The following is a 25013-nucleotide window of genomic DNA, read 5'->3' as shown; positions in this document are numbered from 1 at the left end:
TTTCCATAGAAACGGCTGCAGAGATTCACTGAAACATGTTTAAATATGAAATATGTTCAAAAACATGTTGAAACATGAACATAAACCCAGAATCTGAGGCAGAAACAGAGTTTTTCTCAGTTCTCAGCAGCTTTAAAGTGAATCTCTGGTCTGAGCTCCTTTATTCTCCAACACAGCCTGAACCCTCTGAGACAAGCTTTCTGTCATTTCTTTAAGGAGTCTTCAGGAATAGTTCTCCAGGCTTCTTGAAGGACATCCCAAAGCTCTTCTTTGGATGTGGGCTGCCTTTTGTTCCGTTCTCTGTCAGATGATCCCACACTGCTTCAATAATGTTGAGGTCCGGGCTCTGGGGAGGATTCATCCCTCCATAAGACCTGTTGCCACTGATTTTCAGTCCACTTCTTGTGTCATTTGGCACAGCTCAGCCTTTTCTCCCTGTTTCCCTTCCTTAAGAACGGCTTCTTGACAGCCACCCTTCCATGGAGACCATTTCTGATGAGGCTTGGGCCAACAGTAGATGGATCAGCTGAAGGTCCAGATGCATCTCTCAGGTCCTGTCAGGTCACAGCTGGATTTTTTCCTCTTTCTTAAGGACATCACTTTCAGATCCTGTTCATCTGCTGGAGATAGTTTTTTAGGCCTGACACTTCTTCTTCTGTCCTCCACTTGTCCAGTTTCCTCAAATGTTTTAAGGACACACTGCACACCATGCTGAGATATGCCAAGTTTTCAGCTAATAGCTCTTTGGGAATCACCTTGTTGCTGCAGAAATCCTATTTTCTGTCTGTCAAACTGTGTTTTCTTTGCTGTTTTTCATAGATGCAGCTAAAGAAATGGGAACAAATGATGTGTCTTTGTGACAAAGTGCCTAAAGATCCAGTTTAAAACGGCTTCTTTGCTAAGTTGTCTGTTCTGTGTCGACACAACACTGGTTCATCCCTTGAGTTAGGAGCCTTTTTTCTGCCTGAATGGGTCAAAGGTCAGAGTTAAGTGGCTGAACAAAGAAAAACACTGAAAATGCTCAGGAACAAGGACTGAAGATGAGGGAAAAAGCAGAAAATGTCCAAAGAAAAAGCTGCAGAACTGTTGATCAGGGCTCTGGATCAGTATCATATTCAACTCAGTGAGGTCACCAAAACTTAATCCATTCAATTTCATCCAGATGTGCAACATGTGACAAAAACAACATTTTTTTCACTGAAAAAAAGTTGAAATCATTGATTTTGGAAACAGGTCAGAGGTCAAGCTTCCTCTAAGTTCATCGTCCTCATGACCCTGAAAAGCTCAAACTCATTTTTCCAGATGTTGGAGCTCACATCCAGGTGTGATTCTGACCTCTTATTTAAGCAGTTTAAAGCTGCCAGGACTAAAAAATACCAGAAAAGTAGGAAAGACATGTGGAAATGTTCAATGTTCTCTTTGGCAGCTGTTTTTTTTGGCTCTTTTGGACTTTTCTGTTGAGTTATTTTCTACAGAAATGAGGAAATAAACTGTCCTCCGGGACCTGAGGAAAGAGCAGCAGATTAACTCCATTTCATGCTTCATTCACTTTATTCACAGATCAGAACTGCTTCAGGGTCCTGGAGACGAGGTCTGGAGGGTGCTGGAGCGCCGCGGGTCTGCAGCGAGTGGGCGGAGTAAAAAGAGGCGTCGCTGTCGGAGTCGTCTGACCCGGGCTGGTCCTGGTAGCTCATGTCTGCTTCACTGACCGCAGCCAGAGTGGGAAAACAGAGGTTTCACACCTTTAAAGCTTAAAGGTCGCAGCATAAAAACTGACTTCTGTGTCAGGACACCCACCTGAGCTCAGAGTCTGCTTCGCCGCCGCTCCGTCCCTCGCCGCCGCTCCGTCCTTCGCCGCCGCTCCTTCCCTCGCCGCCGCTCCGTCCCTCGCCGCCGCTCCGTCCCTCGCCGCCGCTCCGTCCTTCGCCGCCGCTCCGTCCCTCGCCGCCGCTCCGTCCCTCGCCGCCTCTGACGGAGCGTGGCATCGGTCTCCTGCGGGCCGCTGAGGAGATCCTCCTCTTCATCAGTCTCCTGGCGCAGCAGTCGATGAAGTGCGGCGAGCCGAGAGCTGCAGACCACAGGTTCAGCTGCTCGTCATCGGTGGAGTCTCTGAGAGAAACAGACTTTCATCAGTTCTGACACAGTTCTGGTCGTGTTTTGGGTCGTTTTGGATCGTTTGGGGTCGTTTTGGGTAGTTTTGGGTTGTTTTTTGGGTCGTTTTGGGTCGTGTTTTGGGTAGTTTTGGGTCGTGTTTTGGGTTGTTTTGGGTAGTTTTGGATCGCGTTTTGGGTCGTGTTTTGGGTCGTTTTGGGTAGTTTTGGGTCGTGTTTTGGGTCGCGTTTTGGGTAGTTTTGGGTGGTTTTGGGTCGTGTTTTGGGTCGTGTTTTGGGTCGTGTTTTGGGTCGTTTTGGGTAGTTTTGGGTCGTGTTTTGGGTCGTGTTTTGGGTCGTGTTTTGGGTCGTTTTGGGTAGTTTTGGGTCGTGTTTTGGGTCGTGTTTTGGGTCGTGTTTTGGGTCGTTTTGGATCGCGTTTTGGGTAGTTTTGGGTGGTTTTGGGTCGTGTTTTGGGTCGTGTTTTGGGTCGTTTTGGATCGCGTTTTGGGTAGTTTTGGGTGATTTTGGGTCGTGTTTTGGGTCGTGTTTTGGGTCGTGTTTTGGGTCGTTTTGGGTCGTTTTGGGTAGTTTTGGGTCGTGTTTTGGGTCGTTTTGGGTTGTGTTTTGGGTCGTTTTGGATCGCGTTTTGGGTAGTTTTGGGTGGTTTTGGGTCGTGTTTTGGGTCGTGTTTTGGGTCGTGTTTTGGGTCGTTTTGGGTAGTTTTGGGTCGTGTTTTGGGTCGTGTTTTGGGTCGTGTTTTGGGTCGTTTTGGGTCGTTTTGGGTCGTTTTGGGTCGTGTTTTGGGTCGTTTTGGGTAGTTTTGGGTCGTGTTATGGGTCGTGTTTTGGGTCGTTTTGGGTAGTTTTGGGTAGTTTTGGGTCGTGTTTTGGGTCGTGTTTTGGGTCCTATTTTGGGTCGTGTTTTGGGTCGTGTTTTGGGTAGTTTTGGGTAGTTTTGGGTGGTTTTGGGTCGTGTTTTGGGTCGTGTTTTGGGTGGTTTTGGGTCGTTTTAGGTCGTTTTGGGTGGTTTTGGGTCGTGTTTTGGGTGGTTTTGGGTAGTTTTGGGTCGTGTTTTGGATCGTGTTTTGGGTCGTGTTTTGGGTCGTGTTTTGGGTGGTTTTAGGTCGTTTTGGGTGGTTTTGGGTCGTGTTTTGGGTCGTGTTTTGGGTCGTGTTTTGGGTCATGTTTTGGGTCGTGTTTTGGGTCGTGTTTTGGGTCGTGTTTTGGGTCGTTTTGGGTCGTTTTGGGTAGTTTTGGGTCGTGTTTTGGGTCGTTTTGGGTAGTTTTGGGTAGTTTTGGGTAGTGTTTTGGGTCGTGTTTTGGGTCGTGTTTTGGGTCGTTTTGGGTCGTATTTTGGGTCGTGTTTTGGGTCGTTTTAGGTAGTTTTGGGTGGTTTTGGGTCGTGTTTTGGGTGGTTTTGGGTAGTTTTGGGTCGTGTTTTGGATCGTGTTTTGGATCGTGTTTTGGGTCGTGTTTTGGGTAATTTTGGGTAGTTTTGGGTCGTGTTTTGGGTCGTATTTTGGGTCGTATTTTGGGTCGTGTTTTGGGTCGTGTTTTGGGTCGTGTTTTGGGTGGTTTTGGGTAGTTTTGGGTGGTTTTGGGTCGTGTTTTGGGTCGTGTTTTGGGTGGTTTTGGGTCGTTTTAGGTCGTTTTGGGTGGTTTTGGGTCGTGTTTTGGGTGGTTTTGGGTAGTTTTGGGTCGTGTTTTGGATCGTGTTTTGGGTCGTGTTTTGGGTCATGTTTTGGGTCGTATTTTGGATCGTGTTTTGGGTCGTGTTTTGGGTCGTGTTTTGGGTGGTTTTGGGTCGTTTTAGGTCGTTTTGGGTGGTTTTGGGTCGTGTTTTGGGTCGTGTTTTGGGTCGTATTTTGGGTCGTGTTTTGGGTCGTATTTTGTGTCGTGTTTTGGGTGGTTTTGGGTCGTTTTAGGTCGTTTTGGGTGGTTTTGGGTCGTGTTTTGGGTGGTTTTGGGTAGTTTTGGGTCGTGTTTTGGATCGTGTTTTGGGTCGTGTTGGGCCCATTAGGACTCCTGACACCCACTGCCTGCTGCTGTTTCGGGTCTCAGTCAGCTTTTTGTCTCCTTATTCGGTGCGTTGCCTCCACAGTTTTCCAATCATGATGTGTTTCTTTGAAGTTGTACATCTTTCACGAGTGTCACTGCTGTTATTTTTGTGTTCTGTGGATATTTCTCTGTATCTTTCAGGCTTTTGTGTTACTTCCTACATTTTTCTAACTGGGCAGAAGCACAAAAATACTTCATGCAGCATAACTTTAGCACATTATGAAAGAGCATTAGATTCAGAAAAAGTCCAGCAGCTGGAACGACACTCACAGCTCCTCCTCGCTGTCTTCCTGAAAGGTCAGAGGTCGCATGCAGACGGCACACGTGTTTCCCAGACTGTGGAAACACGGCTTACAGAACACGCCTGCGAAAACAGGACAGCAGCTGGTAAAAAGTGTGAATGAAACCACAACACATTCATGTTTTTAATATTTTAAGCTTTTTATTCCCCGTTTGTTTCTTGTCTTTGATCCTTAACTTTAATTGTTCGGCTTCGTGTTTCCTGGTTCTACCAAAGCATTTTGTAAAGTCTGTTTTTATCCATAAAGTTATTGTTATTTTTATCATAAGACCAGCCAACTTTAAGGAACTTTGTGGAACACATTGACCATGTGGTGCAGAGGAATCTGTGTCCGAGTCGATGTGGAACTCTGAAAGGATGAAGGTGGAGGAATGGAAGGAGGGACTTCCACAGGTGATGTACGGAGGCTGGCAGCTCCAGAGGGATACAGCTGTTTAAGCTACGTTAGGCAGAGAGGTGACGGTCAGTGAGCGGCAGCATGGTTTCATGCAGAGAGAGAGCGTGAAAGAGCTGATGTTTGCTTCGAGTGTTGGTGACGAAGTGCGGAGGAGGTCTGTGGATCCAGAGAAAACTCTCCGAAGAGGAATAATCAGACTCCAGGGGAGAAACAAGTGGATTCTTCTTCCACTCTCTGGATAAGAAGCAGAATATCTGTGGATGGATTAATTTAAGGCTTTTTCAAAAGTTCCCTTAGAACACAGGAAACAGGTGGTGTGACTTATTGAAACATGAGCAAATATAACAGAAACAGAGTTTGTACAGTTCTAACCAGCCTGAAAGTGACAAACTGGATGTTTTTTTGTCTGTCCAGTTTTAATCAGGCGTTGAGTCCGTTATCTCTGCTGAGTCAACAGGGCTGAAGGTCACGCCCTCGGTACACAACCTTTAGTTTATGGCTTCACACCAGAGGAGTCTGTCTGAGTCGATATGAAACTACCAGTCCGAGTGTGCTGGTTTTCAGTGTGAGACAGATGCAGCTCCAGGTGTGTCGCTCATGTTCATGCGATGAGTTTAAGAAGCTAAAGTCTGCTTCTATGATCAGGACATCACTCTGAAGCTGTGACAGCACAAAAGAAAGGAGAATCCACCCAGAAACATCCTCAGAGAGGAGGAGGAAAAATACACATTATTGGTCAAAAGAAAAGTTGTATAACGTAACTATAATAGATAATAAAAACTGTTTATTTGAACTGTACAGCAATAAAAAGTCTTTGATCATTATATGAGCAGATGTTTAAACACCAGCTCATCCAGTGATGTCCTCCAGTGACTCATATGCTTTTATGAGTTCAAGTTTGAAAAGTATTTATTGCCTCAGATTCAGGTGCACAAAGGTTAGCTGCCTGTGCTCTAAGGTTAGCCACCTGTGCTCTAAGGTTAGCTACCTGTGCTCTAAGGTTAGCTACCTGTGCTCTAAGGTTAGCAACATGTGCTCTAAGATTAGCTACCTGTGCTCTAAGGTTAGCTACTGTGCTTTCAGGTTAGCTACCTGTGCTTTCAGGTTAGCTACCTGTGCTCTAAGGTTAGCTACCTGTGCTCTAAGGTTAGCTACCTGTGCTCTAAGGTTAGCTACCTGTGCTCTCAGGTTAGCTACTGTGCTCTAAGGTTAGCTACCTGTGCTTTCAGGTTAGCTACCTGTGCTTTCAGGTTAGCTACTGTGCTCTAAGGTTAGCTACCTGTGCTCTCAGGTTAGCTACCTGTGCTCTCAGGTTAGCTACCTGTGCTCTCAGGTTAGCTACTGTGCTCTAAGGTTAGCTACCTGTGCTCTCAGGTTAGCTACCTGTGCTTTCAGGTTAGCTACTGTGCTCTAAGGTTAGCTACCTGTGCTCTCAGGTTAGCTACCTGTGCTCTCAGGTTAGCTACCTGTGCTCTAAGGTTAGCTACCTGTGTTAAATATCTGTGTTTAGCGTCATCAGTAAACTTTTTTGATAAGATAAGAAAGATTTTATTGATCCCACGATGAGGAAATTCAAGTGATCCACCAGCAGAACAGAGCAGGAAAAGAAGAAGGAAACAGAGATTAAAATATGAAAGAGACTCTTGTCTCCAGCAGGAAGCCGAACCTCAGATCCAGTAATGTGGTTTTAGTCCTGAACGTGGATCAAATCTTTCCGACTTCTGGAGTATTTTTGTCTGGTTCAGACAACATGATACCAGCTGGTTTACGGTCTGTGTTGATGTCAGCCCCTACAGAGTGAAGGATTGTGGGTGTTTAACAGACTTGCGTCCTCTGAAAAGCTAACAGTAGACTGTAGCTGAAGCTTGGCGTTGGTTGAATGCTAACTAAAAAACTTTGTTAATAACAAGAAAGAAGACGTCTTCTTTGATCAGCCGTCGTCTCGTTGGCTAAAGCAGACCTTCGGCTCTCATAAAGTTCTCCTCTTTCCTGCTTCAGGGTAAAAAACATCGAAAGAAAAACAGAGGCCAACATTGAAAGTTGTTCCACATATTCTGAACGATGCCCCCATGTGGCCGGGAGACGTTACAGCAGGTGGACATGCGTTAGCGGGGCTGGAGAGCGGCCCTCAGACAGGTTTATTAACATCTCCTCATGTGACGACGTCTCTGTGAGCGTGACATCGACCAATAGGAGAACAGAGACATGTGACATCGACCAATAGGAGAACAGAGACATGTGACATCGACCAATAGGAGAACAGAGACATGTGACATCGACCAATAGGAGAACAGAGACATGTGACATCGACCAATAGGAGAACAGAGACATGTGACATCGACCAATAGGAGAACAGAGATAGTGACATCGACCAATAGGGGAACAGAGACATGTGACTTCGACCAATAGGAGAACAGAGACATGTGACTTCGACCAATAGGAGAAAAGAGACATGTGACATCGACCAATAGGAGAACAGAGACATGTGACTTCGACCAATAGGAGAACAGAGACATGTGACATCGACCAATAGGAGAACAGAGACATGTGACATCGACCAATAGGAGAACAGAGACTGCACACAGTCCTGTGTGACCCACGATGGCCTCGGTCCAAAGGAGACGTTAACTGTTTGTTACCTGAACACCGCGGGACGCCACAGGTGACCGTGTCTTCGTCCTTCAGCCTCAGCACCTCACCACAGGCCAGACAGGAGGCAGAGGACGACAGGCCCAGCAGGTGAGACAGGTGAACTCCTCCAGGTAACCTGAGAAATGAACCATAAACATCATGAGATTACATTCAGATCCAGTGATGCTGCTGAGAGGAAGTCCCTTTCAGTTGGGAAGTGATTCCTGCTCTGCAGCCTCAGCACATTTAACAGCTTTGTTTCGATCGCTTCTCAGATTTATGGCCCTGTTGAATGTTAATATTCACATTGAACGACTCGGGAAAATAAGGTTTTTCTCACTGAACAATCAACATAAACAGTTATCAGAGTTTTTTATCTTGGATGTTGTTGATTCATAAAAAGAAGCAGCAACTGAACAGAACTTTCACTTCTCAGTGAAAACGAGCTCAACGGTACAATCAGGAAATGAAAAAATTAAAAACATACAGCATCCGTCTTCTTCTGTGCACGAGGGCCGTAGACTGTGATTTAACGTGATTTAACATGATTTAACATGATTTAACATGATTTAACGTGATTATAACATGATTTAACGTGATTTAACTTGCTTATAACGTGATTATAATGTGATGTAACGTGATTATAACGTGATTATAACATGATTTAATGTGATTTAACATGATTATAACGTGATTTAACATGATTTAACGTGATTATAACGTGATGTAACGTGATTATAACGTGATTATAACATGATTTAACACGATTTAACGTGATTATAACATGATTTAACGTGATTATAACATGATTTAACGTGATTATAACATGATTTAACGTGATTTAACTTGATTATAACGTGATTATAACATGATTATAACGTGATTTAACATGATTTAACGTGATTATAACGTGATGTAACGTGATTATAATGCGATTTAATGTGATGTAACGTGATTATAACGTGATTTAACATGATTATAACGTGATTTAACATGATTTAACGTGATTTAACTTGCTTATAACGTGATTATAACGTGATGTAACGTGATTATAACGTGATTATAACATGATTTAACGTGATTTAACTTGATTATAACGTGATTATAACATGATTATAACGTGATTTAACATGATTTAACGTGATTATAACGTGATGTAACGTGATTATAACGTGATTATAACATGATTTAACACGATTTAACGTGATTATAACATGATTTAACGTGATAACATGATTTAACGTGATTATAACATGATTTAACGTGATTTAACTTGATTATAACGTGATTATAACATGATTATAACGTGATTTAACATGATTTAACGTGATTATAACGTGATGTAACGTGATTATAACGTGATTATAACATGATTTAACACGATTTAACGTGATTATAACATGATTTAACGTGATAACATGATTTAACGTGATTATAACATGATTTAACGTGATTTAACTTGATTATAACGTGATTATAACATGATTATAACGTGATTTAACATGATTTAACGTGATTATAATGTGATGTAACGTGATTATAATGCGATTTAATGTGATGTAACGTGATTATAACGTGATTTAACATGATTATAACGTGATTTAACATGATTTAACGTGATTATAACGTGATTTAACGTGATTATAACGTGATTTAACTGATTCAACATGATTATAACATGATTATAAGGTGATCTAACGTGATTTAACATGACGGACTGAGCATTAAGACCGAACTGTTGGGAGCGACAGGTAAACGTTTCTCACGCTCCGGCTCGACCTCTGAAGTGAAGGATTGTGGGTACTCAACCGACTCGCGTGCCATTCTCCACTGTCTGCTGATTGGTCCCTGAATCACCTTCATCCTAAACTTATTCATCTAAATTCCTGAAGAAGGCTTTAAGTTTCTGCACCGAGCGACTCAAATCACCACAATCCTTCCTGGAACTGCTTCTCGGGTTGAGTGTAAGTGGCGTGTTGGTACCGCTTCAGTAAAGTTCGAAGGCGACTCCGTCCTGGTTCCTCTCGGTCAGCTTGGTTCCTGACCACTGACCTCCTCAGGGCTTTGCCCGCCGCCTGCCTCTGATCCAGGATCTGCTGGTGGAGGAAGCTGATCCTCTCCTGGGGAACACAATCAGAAAAAAGCACCTGCTCAGTTTCACATTCTCGTCTTCCAGGCTGCCGAGGCGCCTCCGGGCAACAACAACAGCAAACCTGTTTTCACTCCATTCATAAAACAGGTCAGCAGAGTCTGAGTGAAATTAAAGCCGCCGCTCAGGCAGCAGGAGGAGAAAACAGTGTTAAAGCTGCCCTGCCTGCACATCCTCCGTCTGTCAGAGCAACAGAAAGAGATGCGTCTAATTCCTGATGTGAACAAACCTTTTTACCTCCTACAGATGACCCACAACTTTAACTAACAGACAAACCAGAACACAAGTAAAAGCATGCTGTCAGAGGACCCTCTGAGGCCCACTCAGCTGTATTTTTCTAGCCCAGTGGCAGTAAAGGCTCTCCGGCTCCTGCTGCTTATTATTTGGGCCTGTGGTGGAACGCGGGTTCTGTTCTGGTGTTAATGAAGCATCACAGGAAGCATGAATTCAGCTTATTCTAAGGTTTAGAAATGAAATGGCTAACTACTTTAACATCAATAAGGCCTTAAAACAGGTTAAATGAACCACTTCAGCACATTTACTGCTGCTGATATTCAAACGTGTGAATAACTGAGGAGACAGAAACATTTTTTATGCACATCTGGTTGGAACCGACTCAGATCCAAACGTCTGAACTGAGTCTGAACATGAAGACGCTGCTGATTGACTCCAGCTGATCCAGAACCCTGCAGCCAGAGTTCTGATGAGATCTAACAGCAGAGATCATGTTTCTCCAGTTTTAGCTTCTCTTCATTGGCTCCCTGTTAAATTCAGAATAGAATTTAAGATTCTTCTCCTCACATATAAAGCTCTTAATGACCGAGCTCCATCACATCTTAAAGATCTCACAGCTGGATATTTCCCCAACAGAGCACTTTGCTCTCAGGCTGCAGGTTTCCTTGTGGTTCCCAGAGTTTCTAAAAGCAGAATGGGAGGCAGAGCCTTCAGTTATCAGGCCCCTAAAAGCAGAATGGGAGGCAGAGCCTTCAGTTATCAGGCCCCTAAAAGCAGAATGGGAGGCAGAGCCTTCAGTTATCAGGCCCCTAAAAGCAGAATGGGAGGCAGAGCCTTCAGTTATCAGGCCCCTAAAAGCAGAATGGGAGGCAGAGCCTTCAGTTATCAGGCCCCTAAAAGCAGAATGGGAGGCAGAGCCTTCAGTTATCAGGCCCCTAAAAGCAGAATGGGAGGCAGAGCCTTCAGTTATCAGGCCCCTAAAAGCAGAATGGGAGGCAGAGCCTTCAGTTATCAGGCCCCTAAAAGCAGAATGGGAGGCAGAGCCTTCAGTTATCAGGCCCCTAAAAGCAGAATGGGAGGCAGAGCCTTCAGTTATCAGGCACCTAAAAGCAGAATGGGAGGCAGAGCCTTCAGTTATCAGGCCCCTAAAAGCAGAATGGGAGGCAGAGCCTTCAGTTATCAGGCCCCTAAAAGCAGAATGGGAGGCAGAGCCTTCAGTTATCAGGCCCCTAAAAGCAGAATGGGAGGCAGAGCCTTCAGTTATCAGGCCCCTAAAAGCAGAATGGGAGGCAGAGCCTTCAGTTATCAGGCCCCTAAAAGCAGAATGGGAGGCAGAGCCTTCAGTTATCAGGCCCCTAAAAGCAGAATGGGAGGCAGAGCCTTCAGTTATCAGGCCCCTAAAAGCAGAATGGGAGGCAGAGCCTTCAGTTATCAGGCCCCTAAAAGCAGAATGGGAGGCAGAGCCTTCAGTTATCAGGCCCCTAAAAGCAGAATGGGAGGCAGAGCCTTCAGTTATCAGGCCCCTAAAAGCAGAATGGGAGGCAGAGCCTTCAGTTAGCAGGCCCCTAAAAGCAGAATGGGAGGCAGAGCCTTCAGTTATCAGGCCCCTAAAAGCAGAATGGGAGGCAGAGCCTTCAGTTATCAGGCCCCTAAAAGCAGAATGGGAGGCAGAGCCTTCAGTTATCAGGCCCCTAAAAGCAGAATGGGAGGCAGAGCCTTCAGTTATCAGGCCCCTCTCTGTGGAACCAGCTGCCAGTTTGGCTTCAGGAAGCAGACACCCTCTCTACCTTCTAAGATCAGGCTGAAACTTTCCTTTCTGATAAAGCTTATAGTTAGGGATGGCTCAGGTGAGCCTGAAACATCCCATAGTTCTGCTGCTATAGGCCCAGCCTGCTGGGGGAGCTCAGGACGGGAGATTGGATCACAGAGAAGTTTCCTGAGCTCGGCTACTTAGTAAAGGATGATGATGATACAATGAATTTAATTGTAATTGTGTTGGCAGCTGCTGTTTGGATCTTTCTCTCTCTGCCTTTCAGCTTCCCGTGAAGCTGGGATCTCTGTGAGCCTCGGCCTGGTTCAGCTCTCAGAGTTGGCGAGTTCAGACCTGCCTCCTGCTTCCTGCTCTCAGACGTTCATTCTGCAGATTCTTCAGATGCCTCTCTGCTCTGCGACCTTTCACCCACAGCAGCCGGTCTTCCTCCACCCGACAGCGTAAAAACACACCTTCCCTCTGAGAGGACGGGGGGGGGGGGCGGGTCTTACAGGCAGAAAACAGGCAGAAAACCTTCTTCAGGCTTTGGTGAGTCGAAGCTCGAGTATCTGTGGCGCTGCCTGTCGCCCAGAATATTAAAAGAGGAAGTGAACTGAAGTTTGGAAGAAAAATAGCTGTTTTTTCTTGCTGTAGCCGCAGTTAAAGTCCACTGATGTGCTGATTTTATGTTTTTATGAAGCTGGCAGGTTATGGAAATAAAAACAAAGGGACATTTGTTCCCTCAGTTTGTCTGTCAGGCAGCACTCATTTCTTTATATTTCTCTATAAAACAGGAAGCAGCTGCAGAGATTCACTGAAACAGGATCAAACCTGAACATGAACCCAGAATCTGAGGCAGAAACAGAGTTTTTATCAGTTCTCAGCAGCTTTAAAGTGAATCTCTGGTCTGAGCTCCTTTATTCTCCAACACAGCCTGAACCCTCTGAGACCAGCTTTCTGTCATTTCTTTAAGGAGTCTTCAGGAATAGTTCTCCAGGCTTCTTGAAGGACATCCCAAAGCTCTTCTTTGGATGTGGGCTGCCTTTTGTTCCGTTCTCTGTCAGATGATCCCACACTGCTTCAATAATGTTGAGGTCCGGGCTCTGGGGAGGATTCATCCCTCCATAAGACCTGTTGCCACTGATTTTCAGTCCACTTCTTGTGTCATTTGGCACAGCTCAGCCTTTTCTCCCTGTTTCCCTTCCTTAAGAATGGCTTCTTGACAGCCACCCTTCCATGGAGACCATTTCTGATGAGGCTTGGGCCAACAGTAGATGGATCAGCTGAAGGTCACAGAGATGTCTCCAGTCCAGCTGTTTCTTTTCAGTATTCACTTACTTTACTTTTCTGAGACATGCTGCTGCCAGCAGATATTTTCCATTAAATAGTCAAAAGTCTCACTTTCTACACTGGATTTGATGCTCATCCTGAATCACATCTTGGTTTAAATCATTGATTTCTTTATTTACATTTTTACACAGCGACCCAACCTATTCAGAACCGGGTTTGGAAGCAGAAACACAGAGATGGATGAAGCTGCTACAAACAGATTCTGGACATGTGTGTGTGTGTGTGTGTGCACGTGTGTGTGCACGTGTGTGTGCACGTGTGCGTGTACCAGCTCTCGCTCTGGATAATATGAAGCACAGACGACTCGTCTGCAGCGCTGCACAAATCCTCCGGTCAGAGACATGAGCAGAGCCAGACCCAACAGGAACCCTGCAACACAGAGCAGAACCACTGACAGCAGCAGAACCAGCAGAACCACTGAAAGCAGCAGAACCAGCAGAACCAGCAGAACCACTGACAGCAGCAGAACCAGCAGAACCAGCAGAGACAGCAGAACCACTGAAAGCAGCAGAACCAGCAAAACCAAGTTCCATTTAAACTTTAAGATATAAAACTTAAGTCTTCATGTGTTTGAAAATCCATCAAAGTGTTGGTCAGAGCGTAGACGACATGTGTGACATCATGTCCTGTGTGACATCATATCCTGTGTGACATCATGTCATGTGTGACATCATATCCTGTGTGACGTCATATCCTGTGTGACATCATATCCTGTGTGACATCATATCCTGTGTGACGTCATATCCTGTGTGACATCATATCCTGTGTGATGTCATACCGAGGATGAAACAGGTGGTGGAGCTCGGCTCTGATGGCTCCAGCAGACACTTCTTGCTGATCACGGTGATGTTTCCTCCCTGCAGGACGTTGAAGGAGGCCACCAGGTCTCTGAAGATGTCCGAGGCGTAACCCGAACCTTTCACCTGGACCGCCACCGAGACCGGAGCTGACGGCACAGATCGGCACCGAGGTTATTACTGTCAAAACGGGGTGAATTCTGCTCAAAATGGCCGATATCACACAGAAGTCCACAGATGAAATGGTAGAACAGTCCAAAGCCTCCTTCAGTGTCCAGAACCAGAACCAGAACCCACCAACAGGTTCTGGTCAGAACCCCGGGGCCCAACACTGAACCCTGGGGCCCAGCACTGAACCCTGGGGCCCAACACTGAACCCTGGGGCCCAACACTGAGCCCTGGGGCCCAACACTGGCCCAACACTGAACCCTGGGGCCCAACACTGAGCCCTGGGGCCCAACACTGGCCCAACACTGAACCCTGGGGCCCAACACTGAACCCTGGGGCCCAACACTGAACCCTGGGGCCCAACACTGAACCCTGGGGCCCAACACTGAACCCCGGGGCCCAACACTGGCCCAACACTGAACCCTGGGGCCCAACACTGAACCCTGGGGCCCAACACTGGCCCAACACTGAACCCTGGGGCCCAGCACTGAACCCCGGGGCCCAACACTGAACCCTGGGGCCCAACACTGAACCCTGGGGCCCAGCACTGAACCCCGGGGCCCAACACTGAACCCTGGGGCCCAACACTGAACCAACACTGGCCCAACACTGAACCCTGGGGCCCAACACTGAACCCTGGGGCCCAACACTGAACCCTGGGGCCCAACACTGGCCCAACACTGGCCCAACACTGAACCCTGGGGCCCAACACTGAACCCTGGGGCCCAACACTGAACCCTGGGGCCCAACACTGAACCCCGGGGCCCAACACTGAACCCCGGGGCCCAACACTGAACCCTGGGGCCCAACACTGAACCCTGGGGCCCAACACTGAACCCTGGGGCCCAACACTGAACCCCGGGGCCCAACACTGAACCCTGGGGCCCAACACTGAACCATGGGGCCCAACACTGAACCCTGGGGCCCAACACTGGCCCAACACTGAACCCTGGGGCCCAACACTGAACCCTGGGGCCCAACACTGAACCCTGGGGCCCAACACTGGCCCAACACTGAACCATGGGGCCCAACACTGAACCCTGGGGCCCAACACTGGCCCAACACTGAACCCTGGGGCCCAGCACTGAACCCCGGGTCCCAACACGGAACCCTGGGGCCCAACACTGAACCCTGGGGCCCAACACTGAGCCCTGGGGCCCAGCACTGAACCCCAGGGCCCAACACTGGCCCAACACTGAACCCTGGGGCCCAACACTGAACCCTGGGGCCCAACACTGAACCCTGGGGCCTCACCTCTGGCGACCACGTCCTCTTTCACCTGGTGGTGCACCTGATCCAGAATCCAGAACACCAGGAAGTCCAGCGCCACCAGCAGGCTGCCGGTGACCAGGTGTCTGAGGACGGAGACCACGCCCATCAGCACAGCCCGGCGCTCTCTGAAGGACAGCTGCGGCGACACTGCAGACGAGACCGGGGTCATTTGTCCTGACCTCAGATACACTGGATCTCTGTTAACACTGAACCACACGCACACGCACACACGTGCACTGACATGGCGTGATGTAGGTCTTGGTCTCTCTGCGCGTCAGTGGGAGGGCAGAGGCTCCGCCCTCTGAGGTCACCTGCTGGTCGAGCTCCTTAAACTGAGCGTTGATGTAAAAGTTGTCAAAGTCGAGTTCGCGGAGATACCTGCGCCTGTAGCGCACGGCCCTACGTGCACAAACAGAGGTGCCGTCATCACATTTCACGTTTCAACGTGAGATTAAACATTAAACTCTGCTTTTATTCTGAAAGGGTCTTCCTTACATTTAAACAATACGTCACAGATGTCAAATTCCCTCAAAATACTTTTCAATTATCTGCAATTCAGAAGCTTTTCAGCATCAAAGCCTGTGAGGCCTGCCGCCCCCCCGATGTCAGAGGATCAGGGACACCTGGAAAATATTCTCCCCCGATGATCCAGTCCAAAGATTCTGGGATGTTGGACAAAAGTACCTGAAGGTCTGTCCAAAACATTCCAATGAAACCAAGTGAACCCAAAAGACTTCAATAAAACGATGAAACAAACCAAAACGACCGACTTTGGACTCCTTCAGGCAAGAAAATGATGCACCAAATGGGAAAAATGTTGATCCTCCTTCCCTCAGAATGTGGAAAAAAAGAGTTAATGACAAGTCTGGGGCTGAAAGACTTCGTTAAAGGCAAAGAGGAGAAGTTCCTTTATTCGTGGGACTCAGCATATGGAGCCATATCAGGGCCATAATGATTCGGTTTGTTTGGTTCATTGTATTTTCATTGAGCTTTCAAACACAGAGATGTGAAACACGTAGTCCACAGAGCGGTTTCCTCACCGATGACATTATCCAGAGTCAGATGAACGAAATAAAAGGATTAAAGGCCACACTGATCAGTTGATTCAGTTTAAAAGAACGAGCCGGAGGAGTCATTACGTTTGTCACCACGAAGCAAATATTTGAAACTGAAAGTCTGATTTTTTTAAACACAAAACAAAGAAAATTGTATCCAAAATACAAAGAAGTGCAGCAAAAGTTATAGTTTTTATTATTTTTTTTATATATCTTTGTAAACGTCTTGTATTTCAATTTTTAACAGGCGGAGAAAGTCGGCCCGATATTTGGACCGTTCTTGTCCCTTTTAATTCTTTTAACTGAAACAGTATTTTGTCTGCAACTAAAGTCATTTAACAAACACACAAGAATAAAACATACAGATAAGAAAGAGGGTAAGAGGCCCCTCTCACAGAGAACTGCTGTGGGAACATTATGGCCCTAACCTGGCTCCATACTTTCATGTGTAAAATAAAGGCATCAATGCCTCCTGCCCCCTAAATTTATATCTATTTAAATCTTTTTTTTAAAATATAATCAAATCTTTTATTCACAAATTTTTACTTTAAGTTCCTGTTTGTTTGTTGTTGTTTTTTTTTCCCACAGATGGAGTCAATTTAGTAAAACTTCAATAAAAATATTGTAAGGAAAAAAATACGAATTCCACACATACGAAGCAAGCGAAGCTGAGAAAATGAGCACAGCTGCAGTCATCTGGAGGTGAAACATGGCTGAAAATAAAGCATGAAGCTATGAACGACTGAAGCATGGAGATGATGTAAACAGAGGCAGGTGAGCTCCGTGCACGAGTTCTTCAGGCTCTTCTGCTGTGGAACAAGCTCACTTCATCACTTTGTCCCAAACTTCACGGAGCCCTGAAAGGAGGGCGACCGCGTATAAAAAGTGTTGGAATTTCAACCCAAATGTAGGAAAATTACTTTACTTTATGTTTCCTTTTACCTCTTATCTGATCAGCGTCTGCATTTGGGTCCTTCACCCCCCCACCCTGACATAAAGTCAGACTTTAATTTAAAGGGGAACTCCGTCTTTATTTCAGCTTATTTACTCCGGTAAGAACGTCCATCTTACTCAAAGTCGTCGTTCACGTCGTCAAAATCTGATAAATATCCTGCCATGTTGCACAAAACTATCAGCAGCAAACTCTGTGTGAAGTTAGCCGACTGTCACAGAGCACGGAGTGAATAAACTGTGCTGCAGGGGGGCGTGTGGATGAAGTGGTCCCAGTAGAGTGCCTGTGTAGAAATCCCTCCGTTAGCTCTCCTATAGCTGCAAGTAGCCACATAACAGCAGCTATGAGCTAACAGAGCTATGAGCTAACAGAGCTATGAGCTAACAGCAGCTATGAGCTAACAGAGCTATGAGCTAACAGCAGCTATGAGCTAACAGCAGCTATGAGCTAACAGAGCTATGAGCTAACAGCAGCTATGAGCTAACAGCAGCTATGAGCTAACAGCAGCTATGAGCTAACAGAGCTATGAGCTAACAGCAGCTATGAGCTAACAGAGCTATGAGCTAACAGCAGCTATGAGCTAACAGAGCTATGAGCTAACAGCAGCTATGAGCTAACAGAGCTATGAGCTAACAGCAGCTATGAGCTAACAGCAGCTATGAGCTAACAGAGCTATGAGCTAACAGCAGCTATGAGCTAACAGCAGCTATGAGCTAACAGAGCTATGAGCTAACAGCAGCTATGAGCTAACAGAGCTATAGCACACGTTCATGCATTCATTCTTCTTAAAGTATTGGTGAAATAAAGACAGATAATGCCTTATTTAGAGGCTGCATCCTCTAAGCCCCGTTCACTCCGTTATATGGATCTCCAGTTATCTAAATATCTTCTGAAGGACGCCGACTTTCACCAAACTGTTCTCAGTGAGCAGATGAACGTATTTCATGCCAGAAATAAGGTTTAAAAACCCCGGAGTTCCCCTTTAAATTAAAGTCTGGACTGTGACTTTAAACCAAACTGTGCTGAAGCACATGAACTGAACAGATGAGGATCTGATCATGGCTGAAAGAAACCAGGGAGGAGGAAATCTGTCCTCTGTACATGGATCAGATTATTCAATAAACTTTAATCAATAATCTGCTTCCAAACAGCATTTAGAGGTTGTTTGAAACTGAGAGGAAAACAGCTCAAACCTGAGAATAAGATGATTATTTGTCCTTCGGCTGTTAAACATGTTCAGGATGATTCCAGTTGTTGTGTTCGGTGTTTGCTCTTAATACCGCCTTCACTCGCTTCATTAAGTGCTGAAAACTGACCTCAGGAAGGCGCAGGCGAGCAGCACGAGGCTGCTGTACGTCAGCGGCTCGCTCAGCTTCTGAAACATCTGCAGGTCTGATGAAATCTCCTTCATGATGTCCTGAGACGCCTGCTGCAGAGAGCGGCTGCTGTTGGCGTCCAGGTCGAACTTCACAGAGGCCGAGATGTTGAAGTCGAACTCCCGCATTATTTTCCTAACCGCTGCAACTGTGGCTGAAAGAGACTCAGAGATGAGCCGACGGAGGGCGAAAGGTGGGAGGCAGAAAGCTACAAGAGCAACTCACGAGCTGCCAGGCGTTGTTTTAAATGGCTGGCGATGTAGGAGGGGATGACGCAGAAGAGCTCGCCAGCTGAAAGTGAACAGAAAGTGAGTCAATGCTGAGGATTTAGAGCTGAAGGAGAAGTTCCTGTTCAACAAATCAACAACAACTTAAAGAATGTACACAAAGGTCTCAGCAAGCCTGCGACAACACGGGAGGAGACATTTTTGGGAGATGCATCAGTATTCCAGGATGGCGCCGCCCTGCTGGCAGCAGCCTGCTGCAGCAGCTCTGGGCCTCCTGAGTCTGATCTGCATCTTCTCTAGATTTCTTCTGTGAAAAACACAGATTTCTGAAACTGGTTTGGATGCTTTTGCTGCTGGAAGCACTTCTGCTGGGAACTCTTTTTACTGTTATGGTGCGTAACCATGGTAACGGGAACGTTGTTAACCCGTTGGAGCAGCTAACCGAGCTTTCCAAAGTCCAAGTAATGCCTGCAATAACACCCTAAAATCAAGATGATTTGAAGAGGAGACGTCTGGGATGCAGAGCAGGAACAAAATGGAGGAAAAGGAGGAAGTTTAAAGCATTTCTTCCCCTGATCATCAGGGGAAATGTGAGATGTCTGGTGGATAAAATGGACGAGCTCGGAGGCCTGATGAGGACACAGCAGGAATATCAGGCAGAGACCTGGTTGCAGGAACAAGTCTAACAGCTCTCTGCTCAGCTTTAAGACTATCCGGGCAGACAGAGACTGCAGACAGAGCGCTAACAGTAAAGGAGGAGGATCACAGAGCTGGTTAACAACAGATGGTGGAATCCTGGAGCGTCTCTGCAGCCCAGATGTTGAACTGCTGGCTGTGAGTTTCTGTCCATGTTGTCTGCTGAGAGTTCACCTGAGTTACCTGCTGACGCTGTGTGTGACATCATCAGCTGAGTTGTTGCTAAGCAACAGAAACAGCAGCCCAACCCACTGATGGAGACCTCTGAAGGTTCCTACCTTCCTCTCTGCTGCACTTCAGCTGGTTTATGTTTTATTTTGTTCTCTGTAACAGCAGCTGGACTTTATCAATAATGAACACTGCAGGGATATAATTTACCTTGAAAGTGAATTAAATGCAGTCATAAAGGGTTTAAAACTGTGCTTCACCATCATAAATCAGATAAAATCAGTCTCACAGTTTTCAAGGTAACGTCACCTGACAAACCGTTTGTCTTTCGAGTTCCAGTCTCAGAAATCAACAGAAAATATCTCCAGCTTCCATTGATGTGGATTCATACTCAGATTACAGGGATGAGGAAGGAGAACGCACCGCGGGCGAGGTTGCAGAGCGGAAGGAAGGTGTCCACGATGTCACACAGGAAGTTGAACTCCCCCAGCAGGTCAGCGCAGTCGCTCCGGGCCTCGGCGAACAGCTCCCGACACTTCCTGTACGGGGCGCCGAGCTTCTCGTTGCAGATGTCTCCGATGTCCACCAGGAAGTGGAGGACGTTCCTCAGAGTGCGAGCTGCAGGGTCAGAGGTCAGAAGACACTTTACAGAGACCCACCTCTGAGTTTAGCCCATGCGTGGGATTATTTATGGATCTGACAGGTTTGTTTCATTTTATTTTACCTGATTTATCTGCTTGCAGTGAATAACATAAAGAGGCAGGAAGTAACACAAAGAAACAAAGATTTAAAGCATATTTTGCTCTTTGGCTCCCCCTGCAGTTGTGGGATGTAACACCACTGCCATAAAACCAGTTCCTGGGCAGTTTCAGGCCCAGAAATGTGCTTTATCACGGTCTCTTTGTCTCTCAACCCTCCCAGTGTCTATAGCTCTCTCTGGTCACCTGTTGTTTCAATCTTTCTGGGTTTCTTGTTGTCTATTAATCAGAAAGTCTGTTGGTAACTCTTTAGTTCTGGTATTGTCTCTGCACCCTCTCCATCCATCATTCATCACTTCTCTCATCTCCAGCTTTTGGTTCCTTTTCCTGCTTTTTCTTCGAGATTCAACCACAAATCTTCAGAAGCAGACAGTTTTTTGGCTTTAAATCAAGGACGAGAAACCTAAGAGAACGTAAAAGCTGAATATGTCCACAATTATTTCACAAATTACAACAAATAACCACAGACTATGACAGCTTTGTTGTAGGAAATAGTGAATAAGTAAAAAAAAACTAACAGCAGAGATGATGTTTCTCCAGTTTTAGCTTCTCTTCATTGGCTCCCTGTTAGATTCAGAATAGAATTTAAGCTTCTTCTCCTCACATATAAAGCTCTTAATGACCGAGCTCCATCACATCTTAAAGATCTCACAGTTGGATATTTCCCCAACAGAGCACTTTGCTCTCAGGCTGCAGGTTTCCTTGTGGTTCCCAGAGTTTCTAAAAGCAGAATGGGAGGCAGAGCCTTCAGTTATCAGGCCCCTAAAAGCAGAATGGGAGGCAGAGCCTTCAGTTATCAGGCCCCTAAAAGCAGAATGGGAGGCAGAGCCTTCAGTTATCAGGCCCCTAAAAGCAGAATGGGAGGCAGAGCCTTCAGTTATCAGGCCCCTAAAAGCAGAATGGGAGGCAGAGCCTTCAGTTATCAGGCCCCTAAAAGCAGAATGGGAGGCAGAGCCTTCAGTTATCAGGCCCCTAAAAGCAGAATGGGAGGCAGAGCCTTCAGTTATCAGGCCCCTAAAAGCAGAATGGGAGGCAGAGCCTTCAGTTATCAGGCCCCTAAAAGCAGAATGGGAGGCAGAGCCTTCAGTTATCAGGCCCCTAAAAGCAGAATGGGAGGCAGAGCCTTCAGTTATCAGGCCCCTAAAAGCAGAATGGGAGGCAGAGCCTTCAGTTATCAGGCCCCTAAAAGCAGAATGGGAGGCAGAGCCTTCAGTTATCAGGCCCCTAAAAGCAGAATGGGAGGCAGAGCCTTCAGTTATCAGGCCCCTAAAAGCAGAATGGGAGGCAGAGCCTTCAGTTATCAGGCCCCTAAAAGCAGAATGGGAGGCAGAGCCTTCAGTTATCAGGCCCCTAAAAGCAGAATGGGAGGCAGAGCCTTCAGTTATCAGGCCCCTAAAAGCAGAATGGGAGGCAGAGCCTTCAGTTATCAGGCCCCTAAAAGCAGAATGGGAGGCAGAGCCTTCAGTTATCAGGCCCCTAAAAGCAGAATGGGAGGCAGAGCCTTCAGTTATCAGGCCCCTAAAAGCAGAATGGGAGGCAGAGCCTTCAGTTATCAGGCCCCTCTCTGTGGAACCAGCTGCCAGTTTGGCTTCAGGAAGCAGACACCCTCTCTACCTTTAAGATCAGGCTGAAACTTTCCTTTCTGATAAAGCTTATAGTTAGGGATGGCTCAGGTGAGCCTGAAACATCCCATAGTTCTGCTGCTATAGGCCCAGCCTGCTGGGGGAGCTCCCATGATGCACCTCTCCTCCCTCCATGTACAGATGACATCATTGCTGTCATTAACTTGTGTTTCTCTCTCTCAGCAGGTGTCTCTGGCCTGGTGTTACGCTGCTTGTTGTCCCCTCTTTCCTGTCCTCTCAGCCCCAGCTGGTCCAGGCAGATGGACCCTTCCTGGTTCTGGTTCTGATGGAGGTTTCTTCCTGTTAAAAGGGAGTTTTTTCGCCCCAGAGTCGCCTCATGCAGCTCAGGACGGGGATTGGATTGGTTTTATGGAATCTAACGACATTCATTGTATTGAATTGAATTGGACCGTATCTTTTAAGCGCCTTGAGATGACATTTGTTGTGATTTGGTGCTTTTTAAATAAAACTGAATTGAGCAGAAACGATTTGTGTCTAATTTAGAAAAGGAAACTTAAAACGGAGTTTACACTTTTAGAAAGTGACTCACCGACATGTCGGACGCTGTCTGCCAGAGTGTCGATGAAGTTCTGGACTCTTCCTGCGACAGCGTAGGCGTTACTGCTGATCTCTCTTATCTTGTCCAACACAGCTGGAAACAACACAAACTGTTGGTTTAATCTGCTCCATTTGGACGTGAAGCTGCTCAAATGTTGCTTTTTCTTTTTGCTAAACTGGATCAAAGCTGAAGAAATGAGGAAAAAGCTTTGAAAACATGATGAATCAGCTGATATCAGTATTCTCTGTAATCACAGCAGCAGTAATACTGAACAGGAAGTGGGCGTGGCTTACAGAAGAGGGGCGTGGCCGCTCTCTGCATCAGTTCCTGCGTTTGATTGGATGCCAGCTCGGCTTCACACAGCAGGGTGGACGCAGCTCGCTTCGTGTTTTCCAACGTGTTGTTCAGCGGGCCGGACAGCAGCACCGACACAAACAGGAGGAGGACGAAGTTCCTGCCACGCGCTGAAACACAGAAGAAGAGTGGCTGTGAGAGGCTTCCATCTATAGTTAGGATATCCGCCCACTTTTACAGCTCACCTTCATAATAAAACAGAAAGGTTGAGGTGTGGCAGGTGGCTGTAAACTGACTGACCTGAGCACATCGAGGGCAGCATCACCATGACGTTAGCCCGAACACCAGCAGACAGTCCCATACCGAACGCCGTGAGGCCGGCCAGCGCCACCGTGGTGTGGACGCAGAACCACAGCGACTGTTTCTGCAGCAGCAGAGTCATGATGCCGTACAGGGACACCAACAGCAGTCCGACCACAAACGCTGCCAGGCTCCGCCCTGCCTCTAAAAGGTGAGCCCTGAGCTTCCTGGCTCTGCTGGGGTGAGAGCGTCCCGCTGACCTGAGGACACACAGGGGAACAGAGAGCTGTGGCGCTCATTACAGAACATAAAGAGCCATCCTGTGGAGAATATTAATCCTGTGCCATTCTGCTCACCAGAACCAAACATTTAAGTACTTTCTCACTTCCTTTGTCTCTGCTATCAAACTCAAATCAAAAGAGGACATAATTCTTTCTTTAAGCTTCTCAAAATGCAACAAATCCAAACAACAAAGCTACAGAAGCACATGAAGAACTCCAGATATCTGCTTCCTTTGGGTTTCGTTGAGTGTTTCTAACAGGTTTAAAATAATTATTATATAATGGGTAAAATCACATATCAATGTTCACATCAAGATGCCCTGAAAGCTTTCAGCTGGAAGCTTACTGCTCATGTAGGTCCATTATGTGGAGGATTTCCTGTAAATGTGCTTAAAGATGCTTAAGACATGCATCTACACTGATCGATCTGGTGTTGTGTGACACAGTGATGTTGTTGCTAACATCTCCTTTTGATGTCTCATGTGGTTCTGCGTTATCTGGGAGGTTTTCGTCTTGGTTGTGATGGTCGGGAAGCCCAGTGACATCCAAAGAATTGACCAATTTATTAACTTTCTTATTTTAATCTGTGGCCATATAAAGAGTTTGGTTTTTGTTTTAATATAGTTTTAATAAAGGGACGAACATTGAATAGAAAGAATGAACAAACGTTATCTTAGAACACTGAAACTGACACTAAAAGTGGACAGAATGCCACAGCAACAGTTGCACTTTATTTCATCTTTGACCAAAGGAGCAATAAGTTTTTGTTCTATGTTGTTGAAAGTTGCTGATATACGTTTTTGGTGCATTAATTAAAGTTTTCATCAGCATTCAACTCAGAAACTTTGGTTTGTCCCGTTCGGGCTACTGTATTAACAGGGTTTAACCCGCTCAGACTGTGACGTGATAAAAACGCTCTAATTTTATAATTTTTATTAAAACAAAACACAGTGATGGATATTACAGTATAATTCTTAATCAAATTAGAATTATAAATGCATTTCTGCCAATTCGTTCTCTGAATATTACACATAAACAAGCGATTAAATGGAAGAAAGAACAAAAAAAGCAAATAAAAAGAAGGTTAGCCTAATGCTAACAGTTTTGGCTTCGACTACTTCTTAGCTTTAAGCTAACACTGTTAGCGTAAGGCTAACTGCATTAACTTCGGCTATATGTTAGCTTTAAGCTAACACTGTTAGCATAAGGCTAACAGCGTTAACTTCGGTTACATGTTAGCTTTAAGCTAAAGTAAAAAGCAGTAGCTAACATCTGTGGTCAGTCAGTTACCTTTTCAGTATTCCTTTGATTGTATGAGTGTCCCCGCCTCTCACCACCTGAACTTTGATGTCACACAGCAGGTGTGTTTTATCCTCCGGACCTCTCATTTTTCTTTATTTCAAACACACTTTCACTCCAACTGACACCTTTTCTGGTAACCTGGAGACCAGAGGAGCATTATGCCACCAACAGAAGCTTCTAGAAGCTTCAGCTGCCAAACAACCGTGTAGTTAATGAGACTTTTT

At 46.1% G+C, this 25013-nt stretch overlaps 1 protein-coding gene across 1 annotated transcript; it reads right to left on the bottom strand.

The window, feature by feature from the left end:
- Window positions 1-959: 959 nt before the first annotated feature.
- Window positions 960-25000, bottom strand: dcst2 (DC-STAMP domain containing 2). Its single transcript, XM_072393502.1, has 16 exons — window positions 24778-25000; window positions 23207-23466; window positions 22906-23076; window positions 22604-22705; window positions 20097-20291; window positions 18808-18873; window positions 18523-18736; window positions 15441-15598; window positions 15182-15346; window positions 13741-13908; window positions 13231-13331; window positions 9463-9599; window positions 7488-7615; window positions 4421-4514; window positions 1798-2109; window positions 960-1704 (listed from the first exon to the last, which is right to left on the bottom strand). Exons 1-16 carry the CDS (start codon window positions 24873-24875, stop codon window positions 1551-1553), a joined length of 2523 nt encoding a protein of 840 aa, XP_072249603.1. The 5' UTR covers window positions 24876-25000; the 3' UTR covers window positions 960-1550.
- Between the last annotated feature and the right edge of the window lie 13 nt (window positions 25001-25013).

Source organism: Leuresthes tenuis, unplaced genomic scaffold (assembly GCF_036924035.1).
Source record: "Leuresthes tenuis unplaced genomic scaffold, fLeuTen1.0.hap1 SCAF_10, whole genome shotgun sequence".
In the NCBI taxonomy this organism is placed as follows: Eukaryota; Metazoa; Chordata; class Actinopteri; order Atheriniformes; family Atherinopsidae; genus Leuresthes; species Leuresthes tenuis.
Note: the sequence above shows the minus strand (reverse complement) of the source record. Positions and strands in the feature narration are given on the sequence as shown.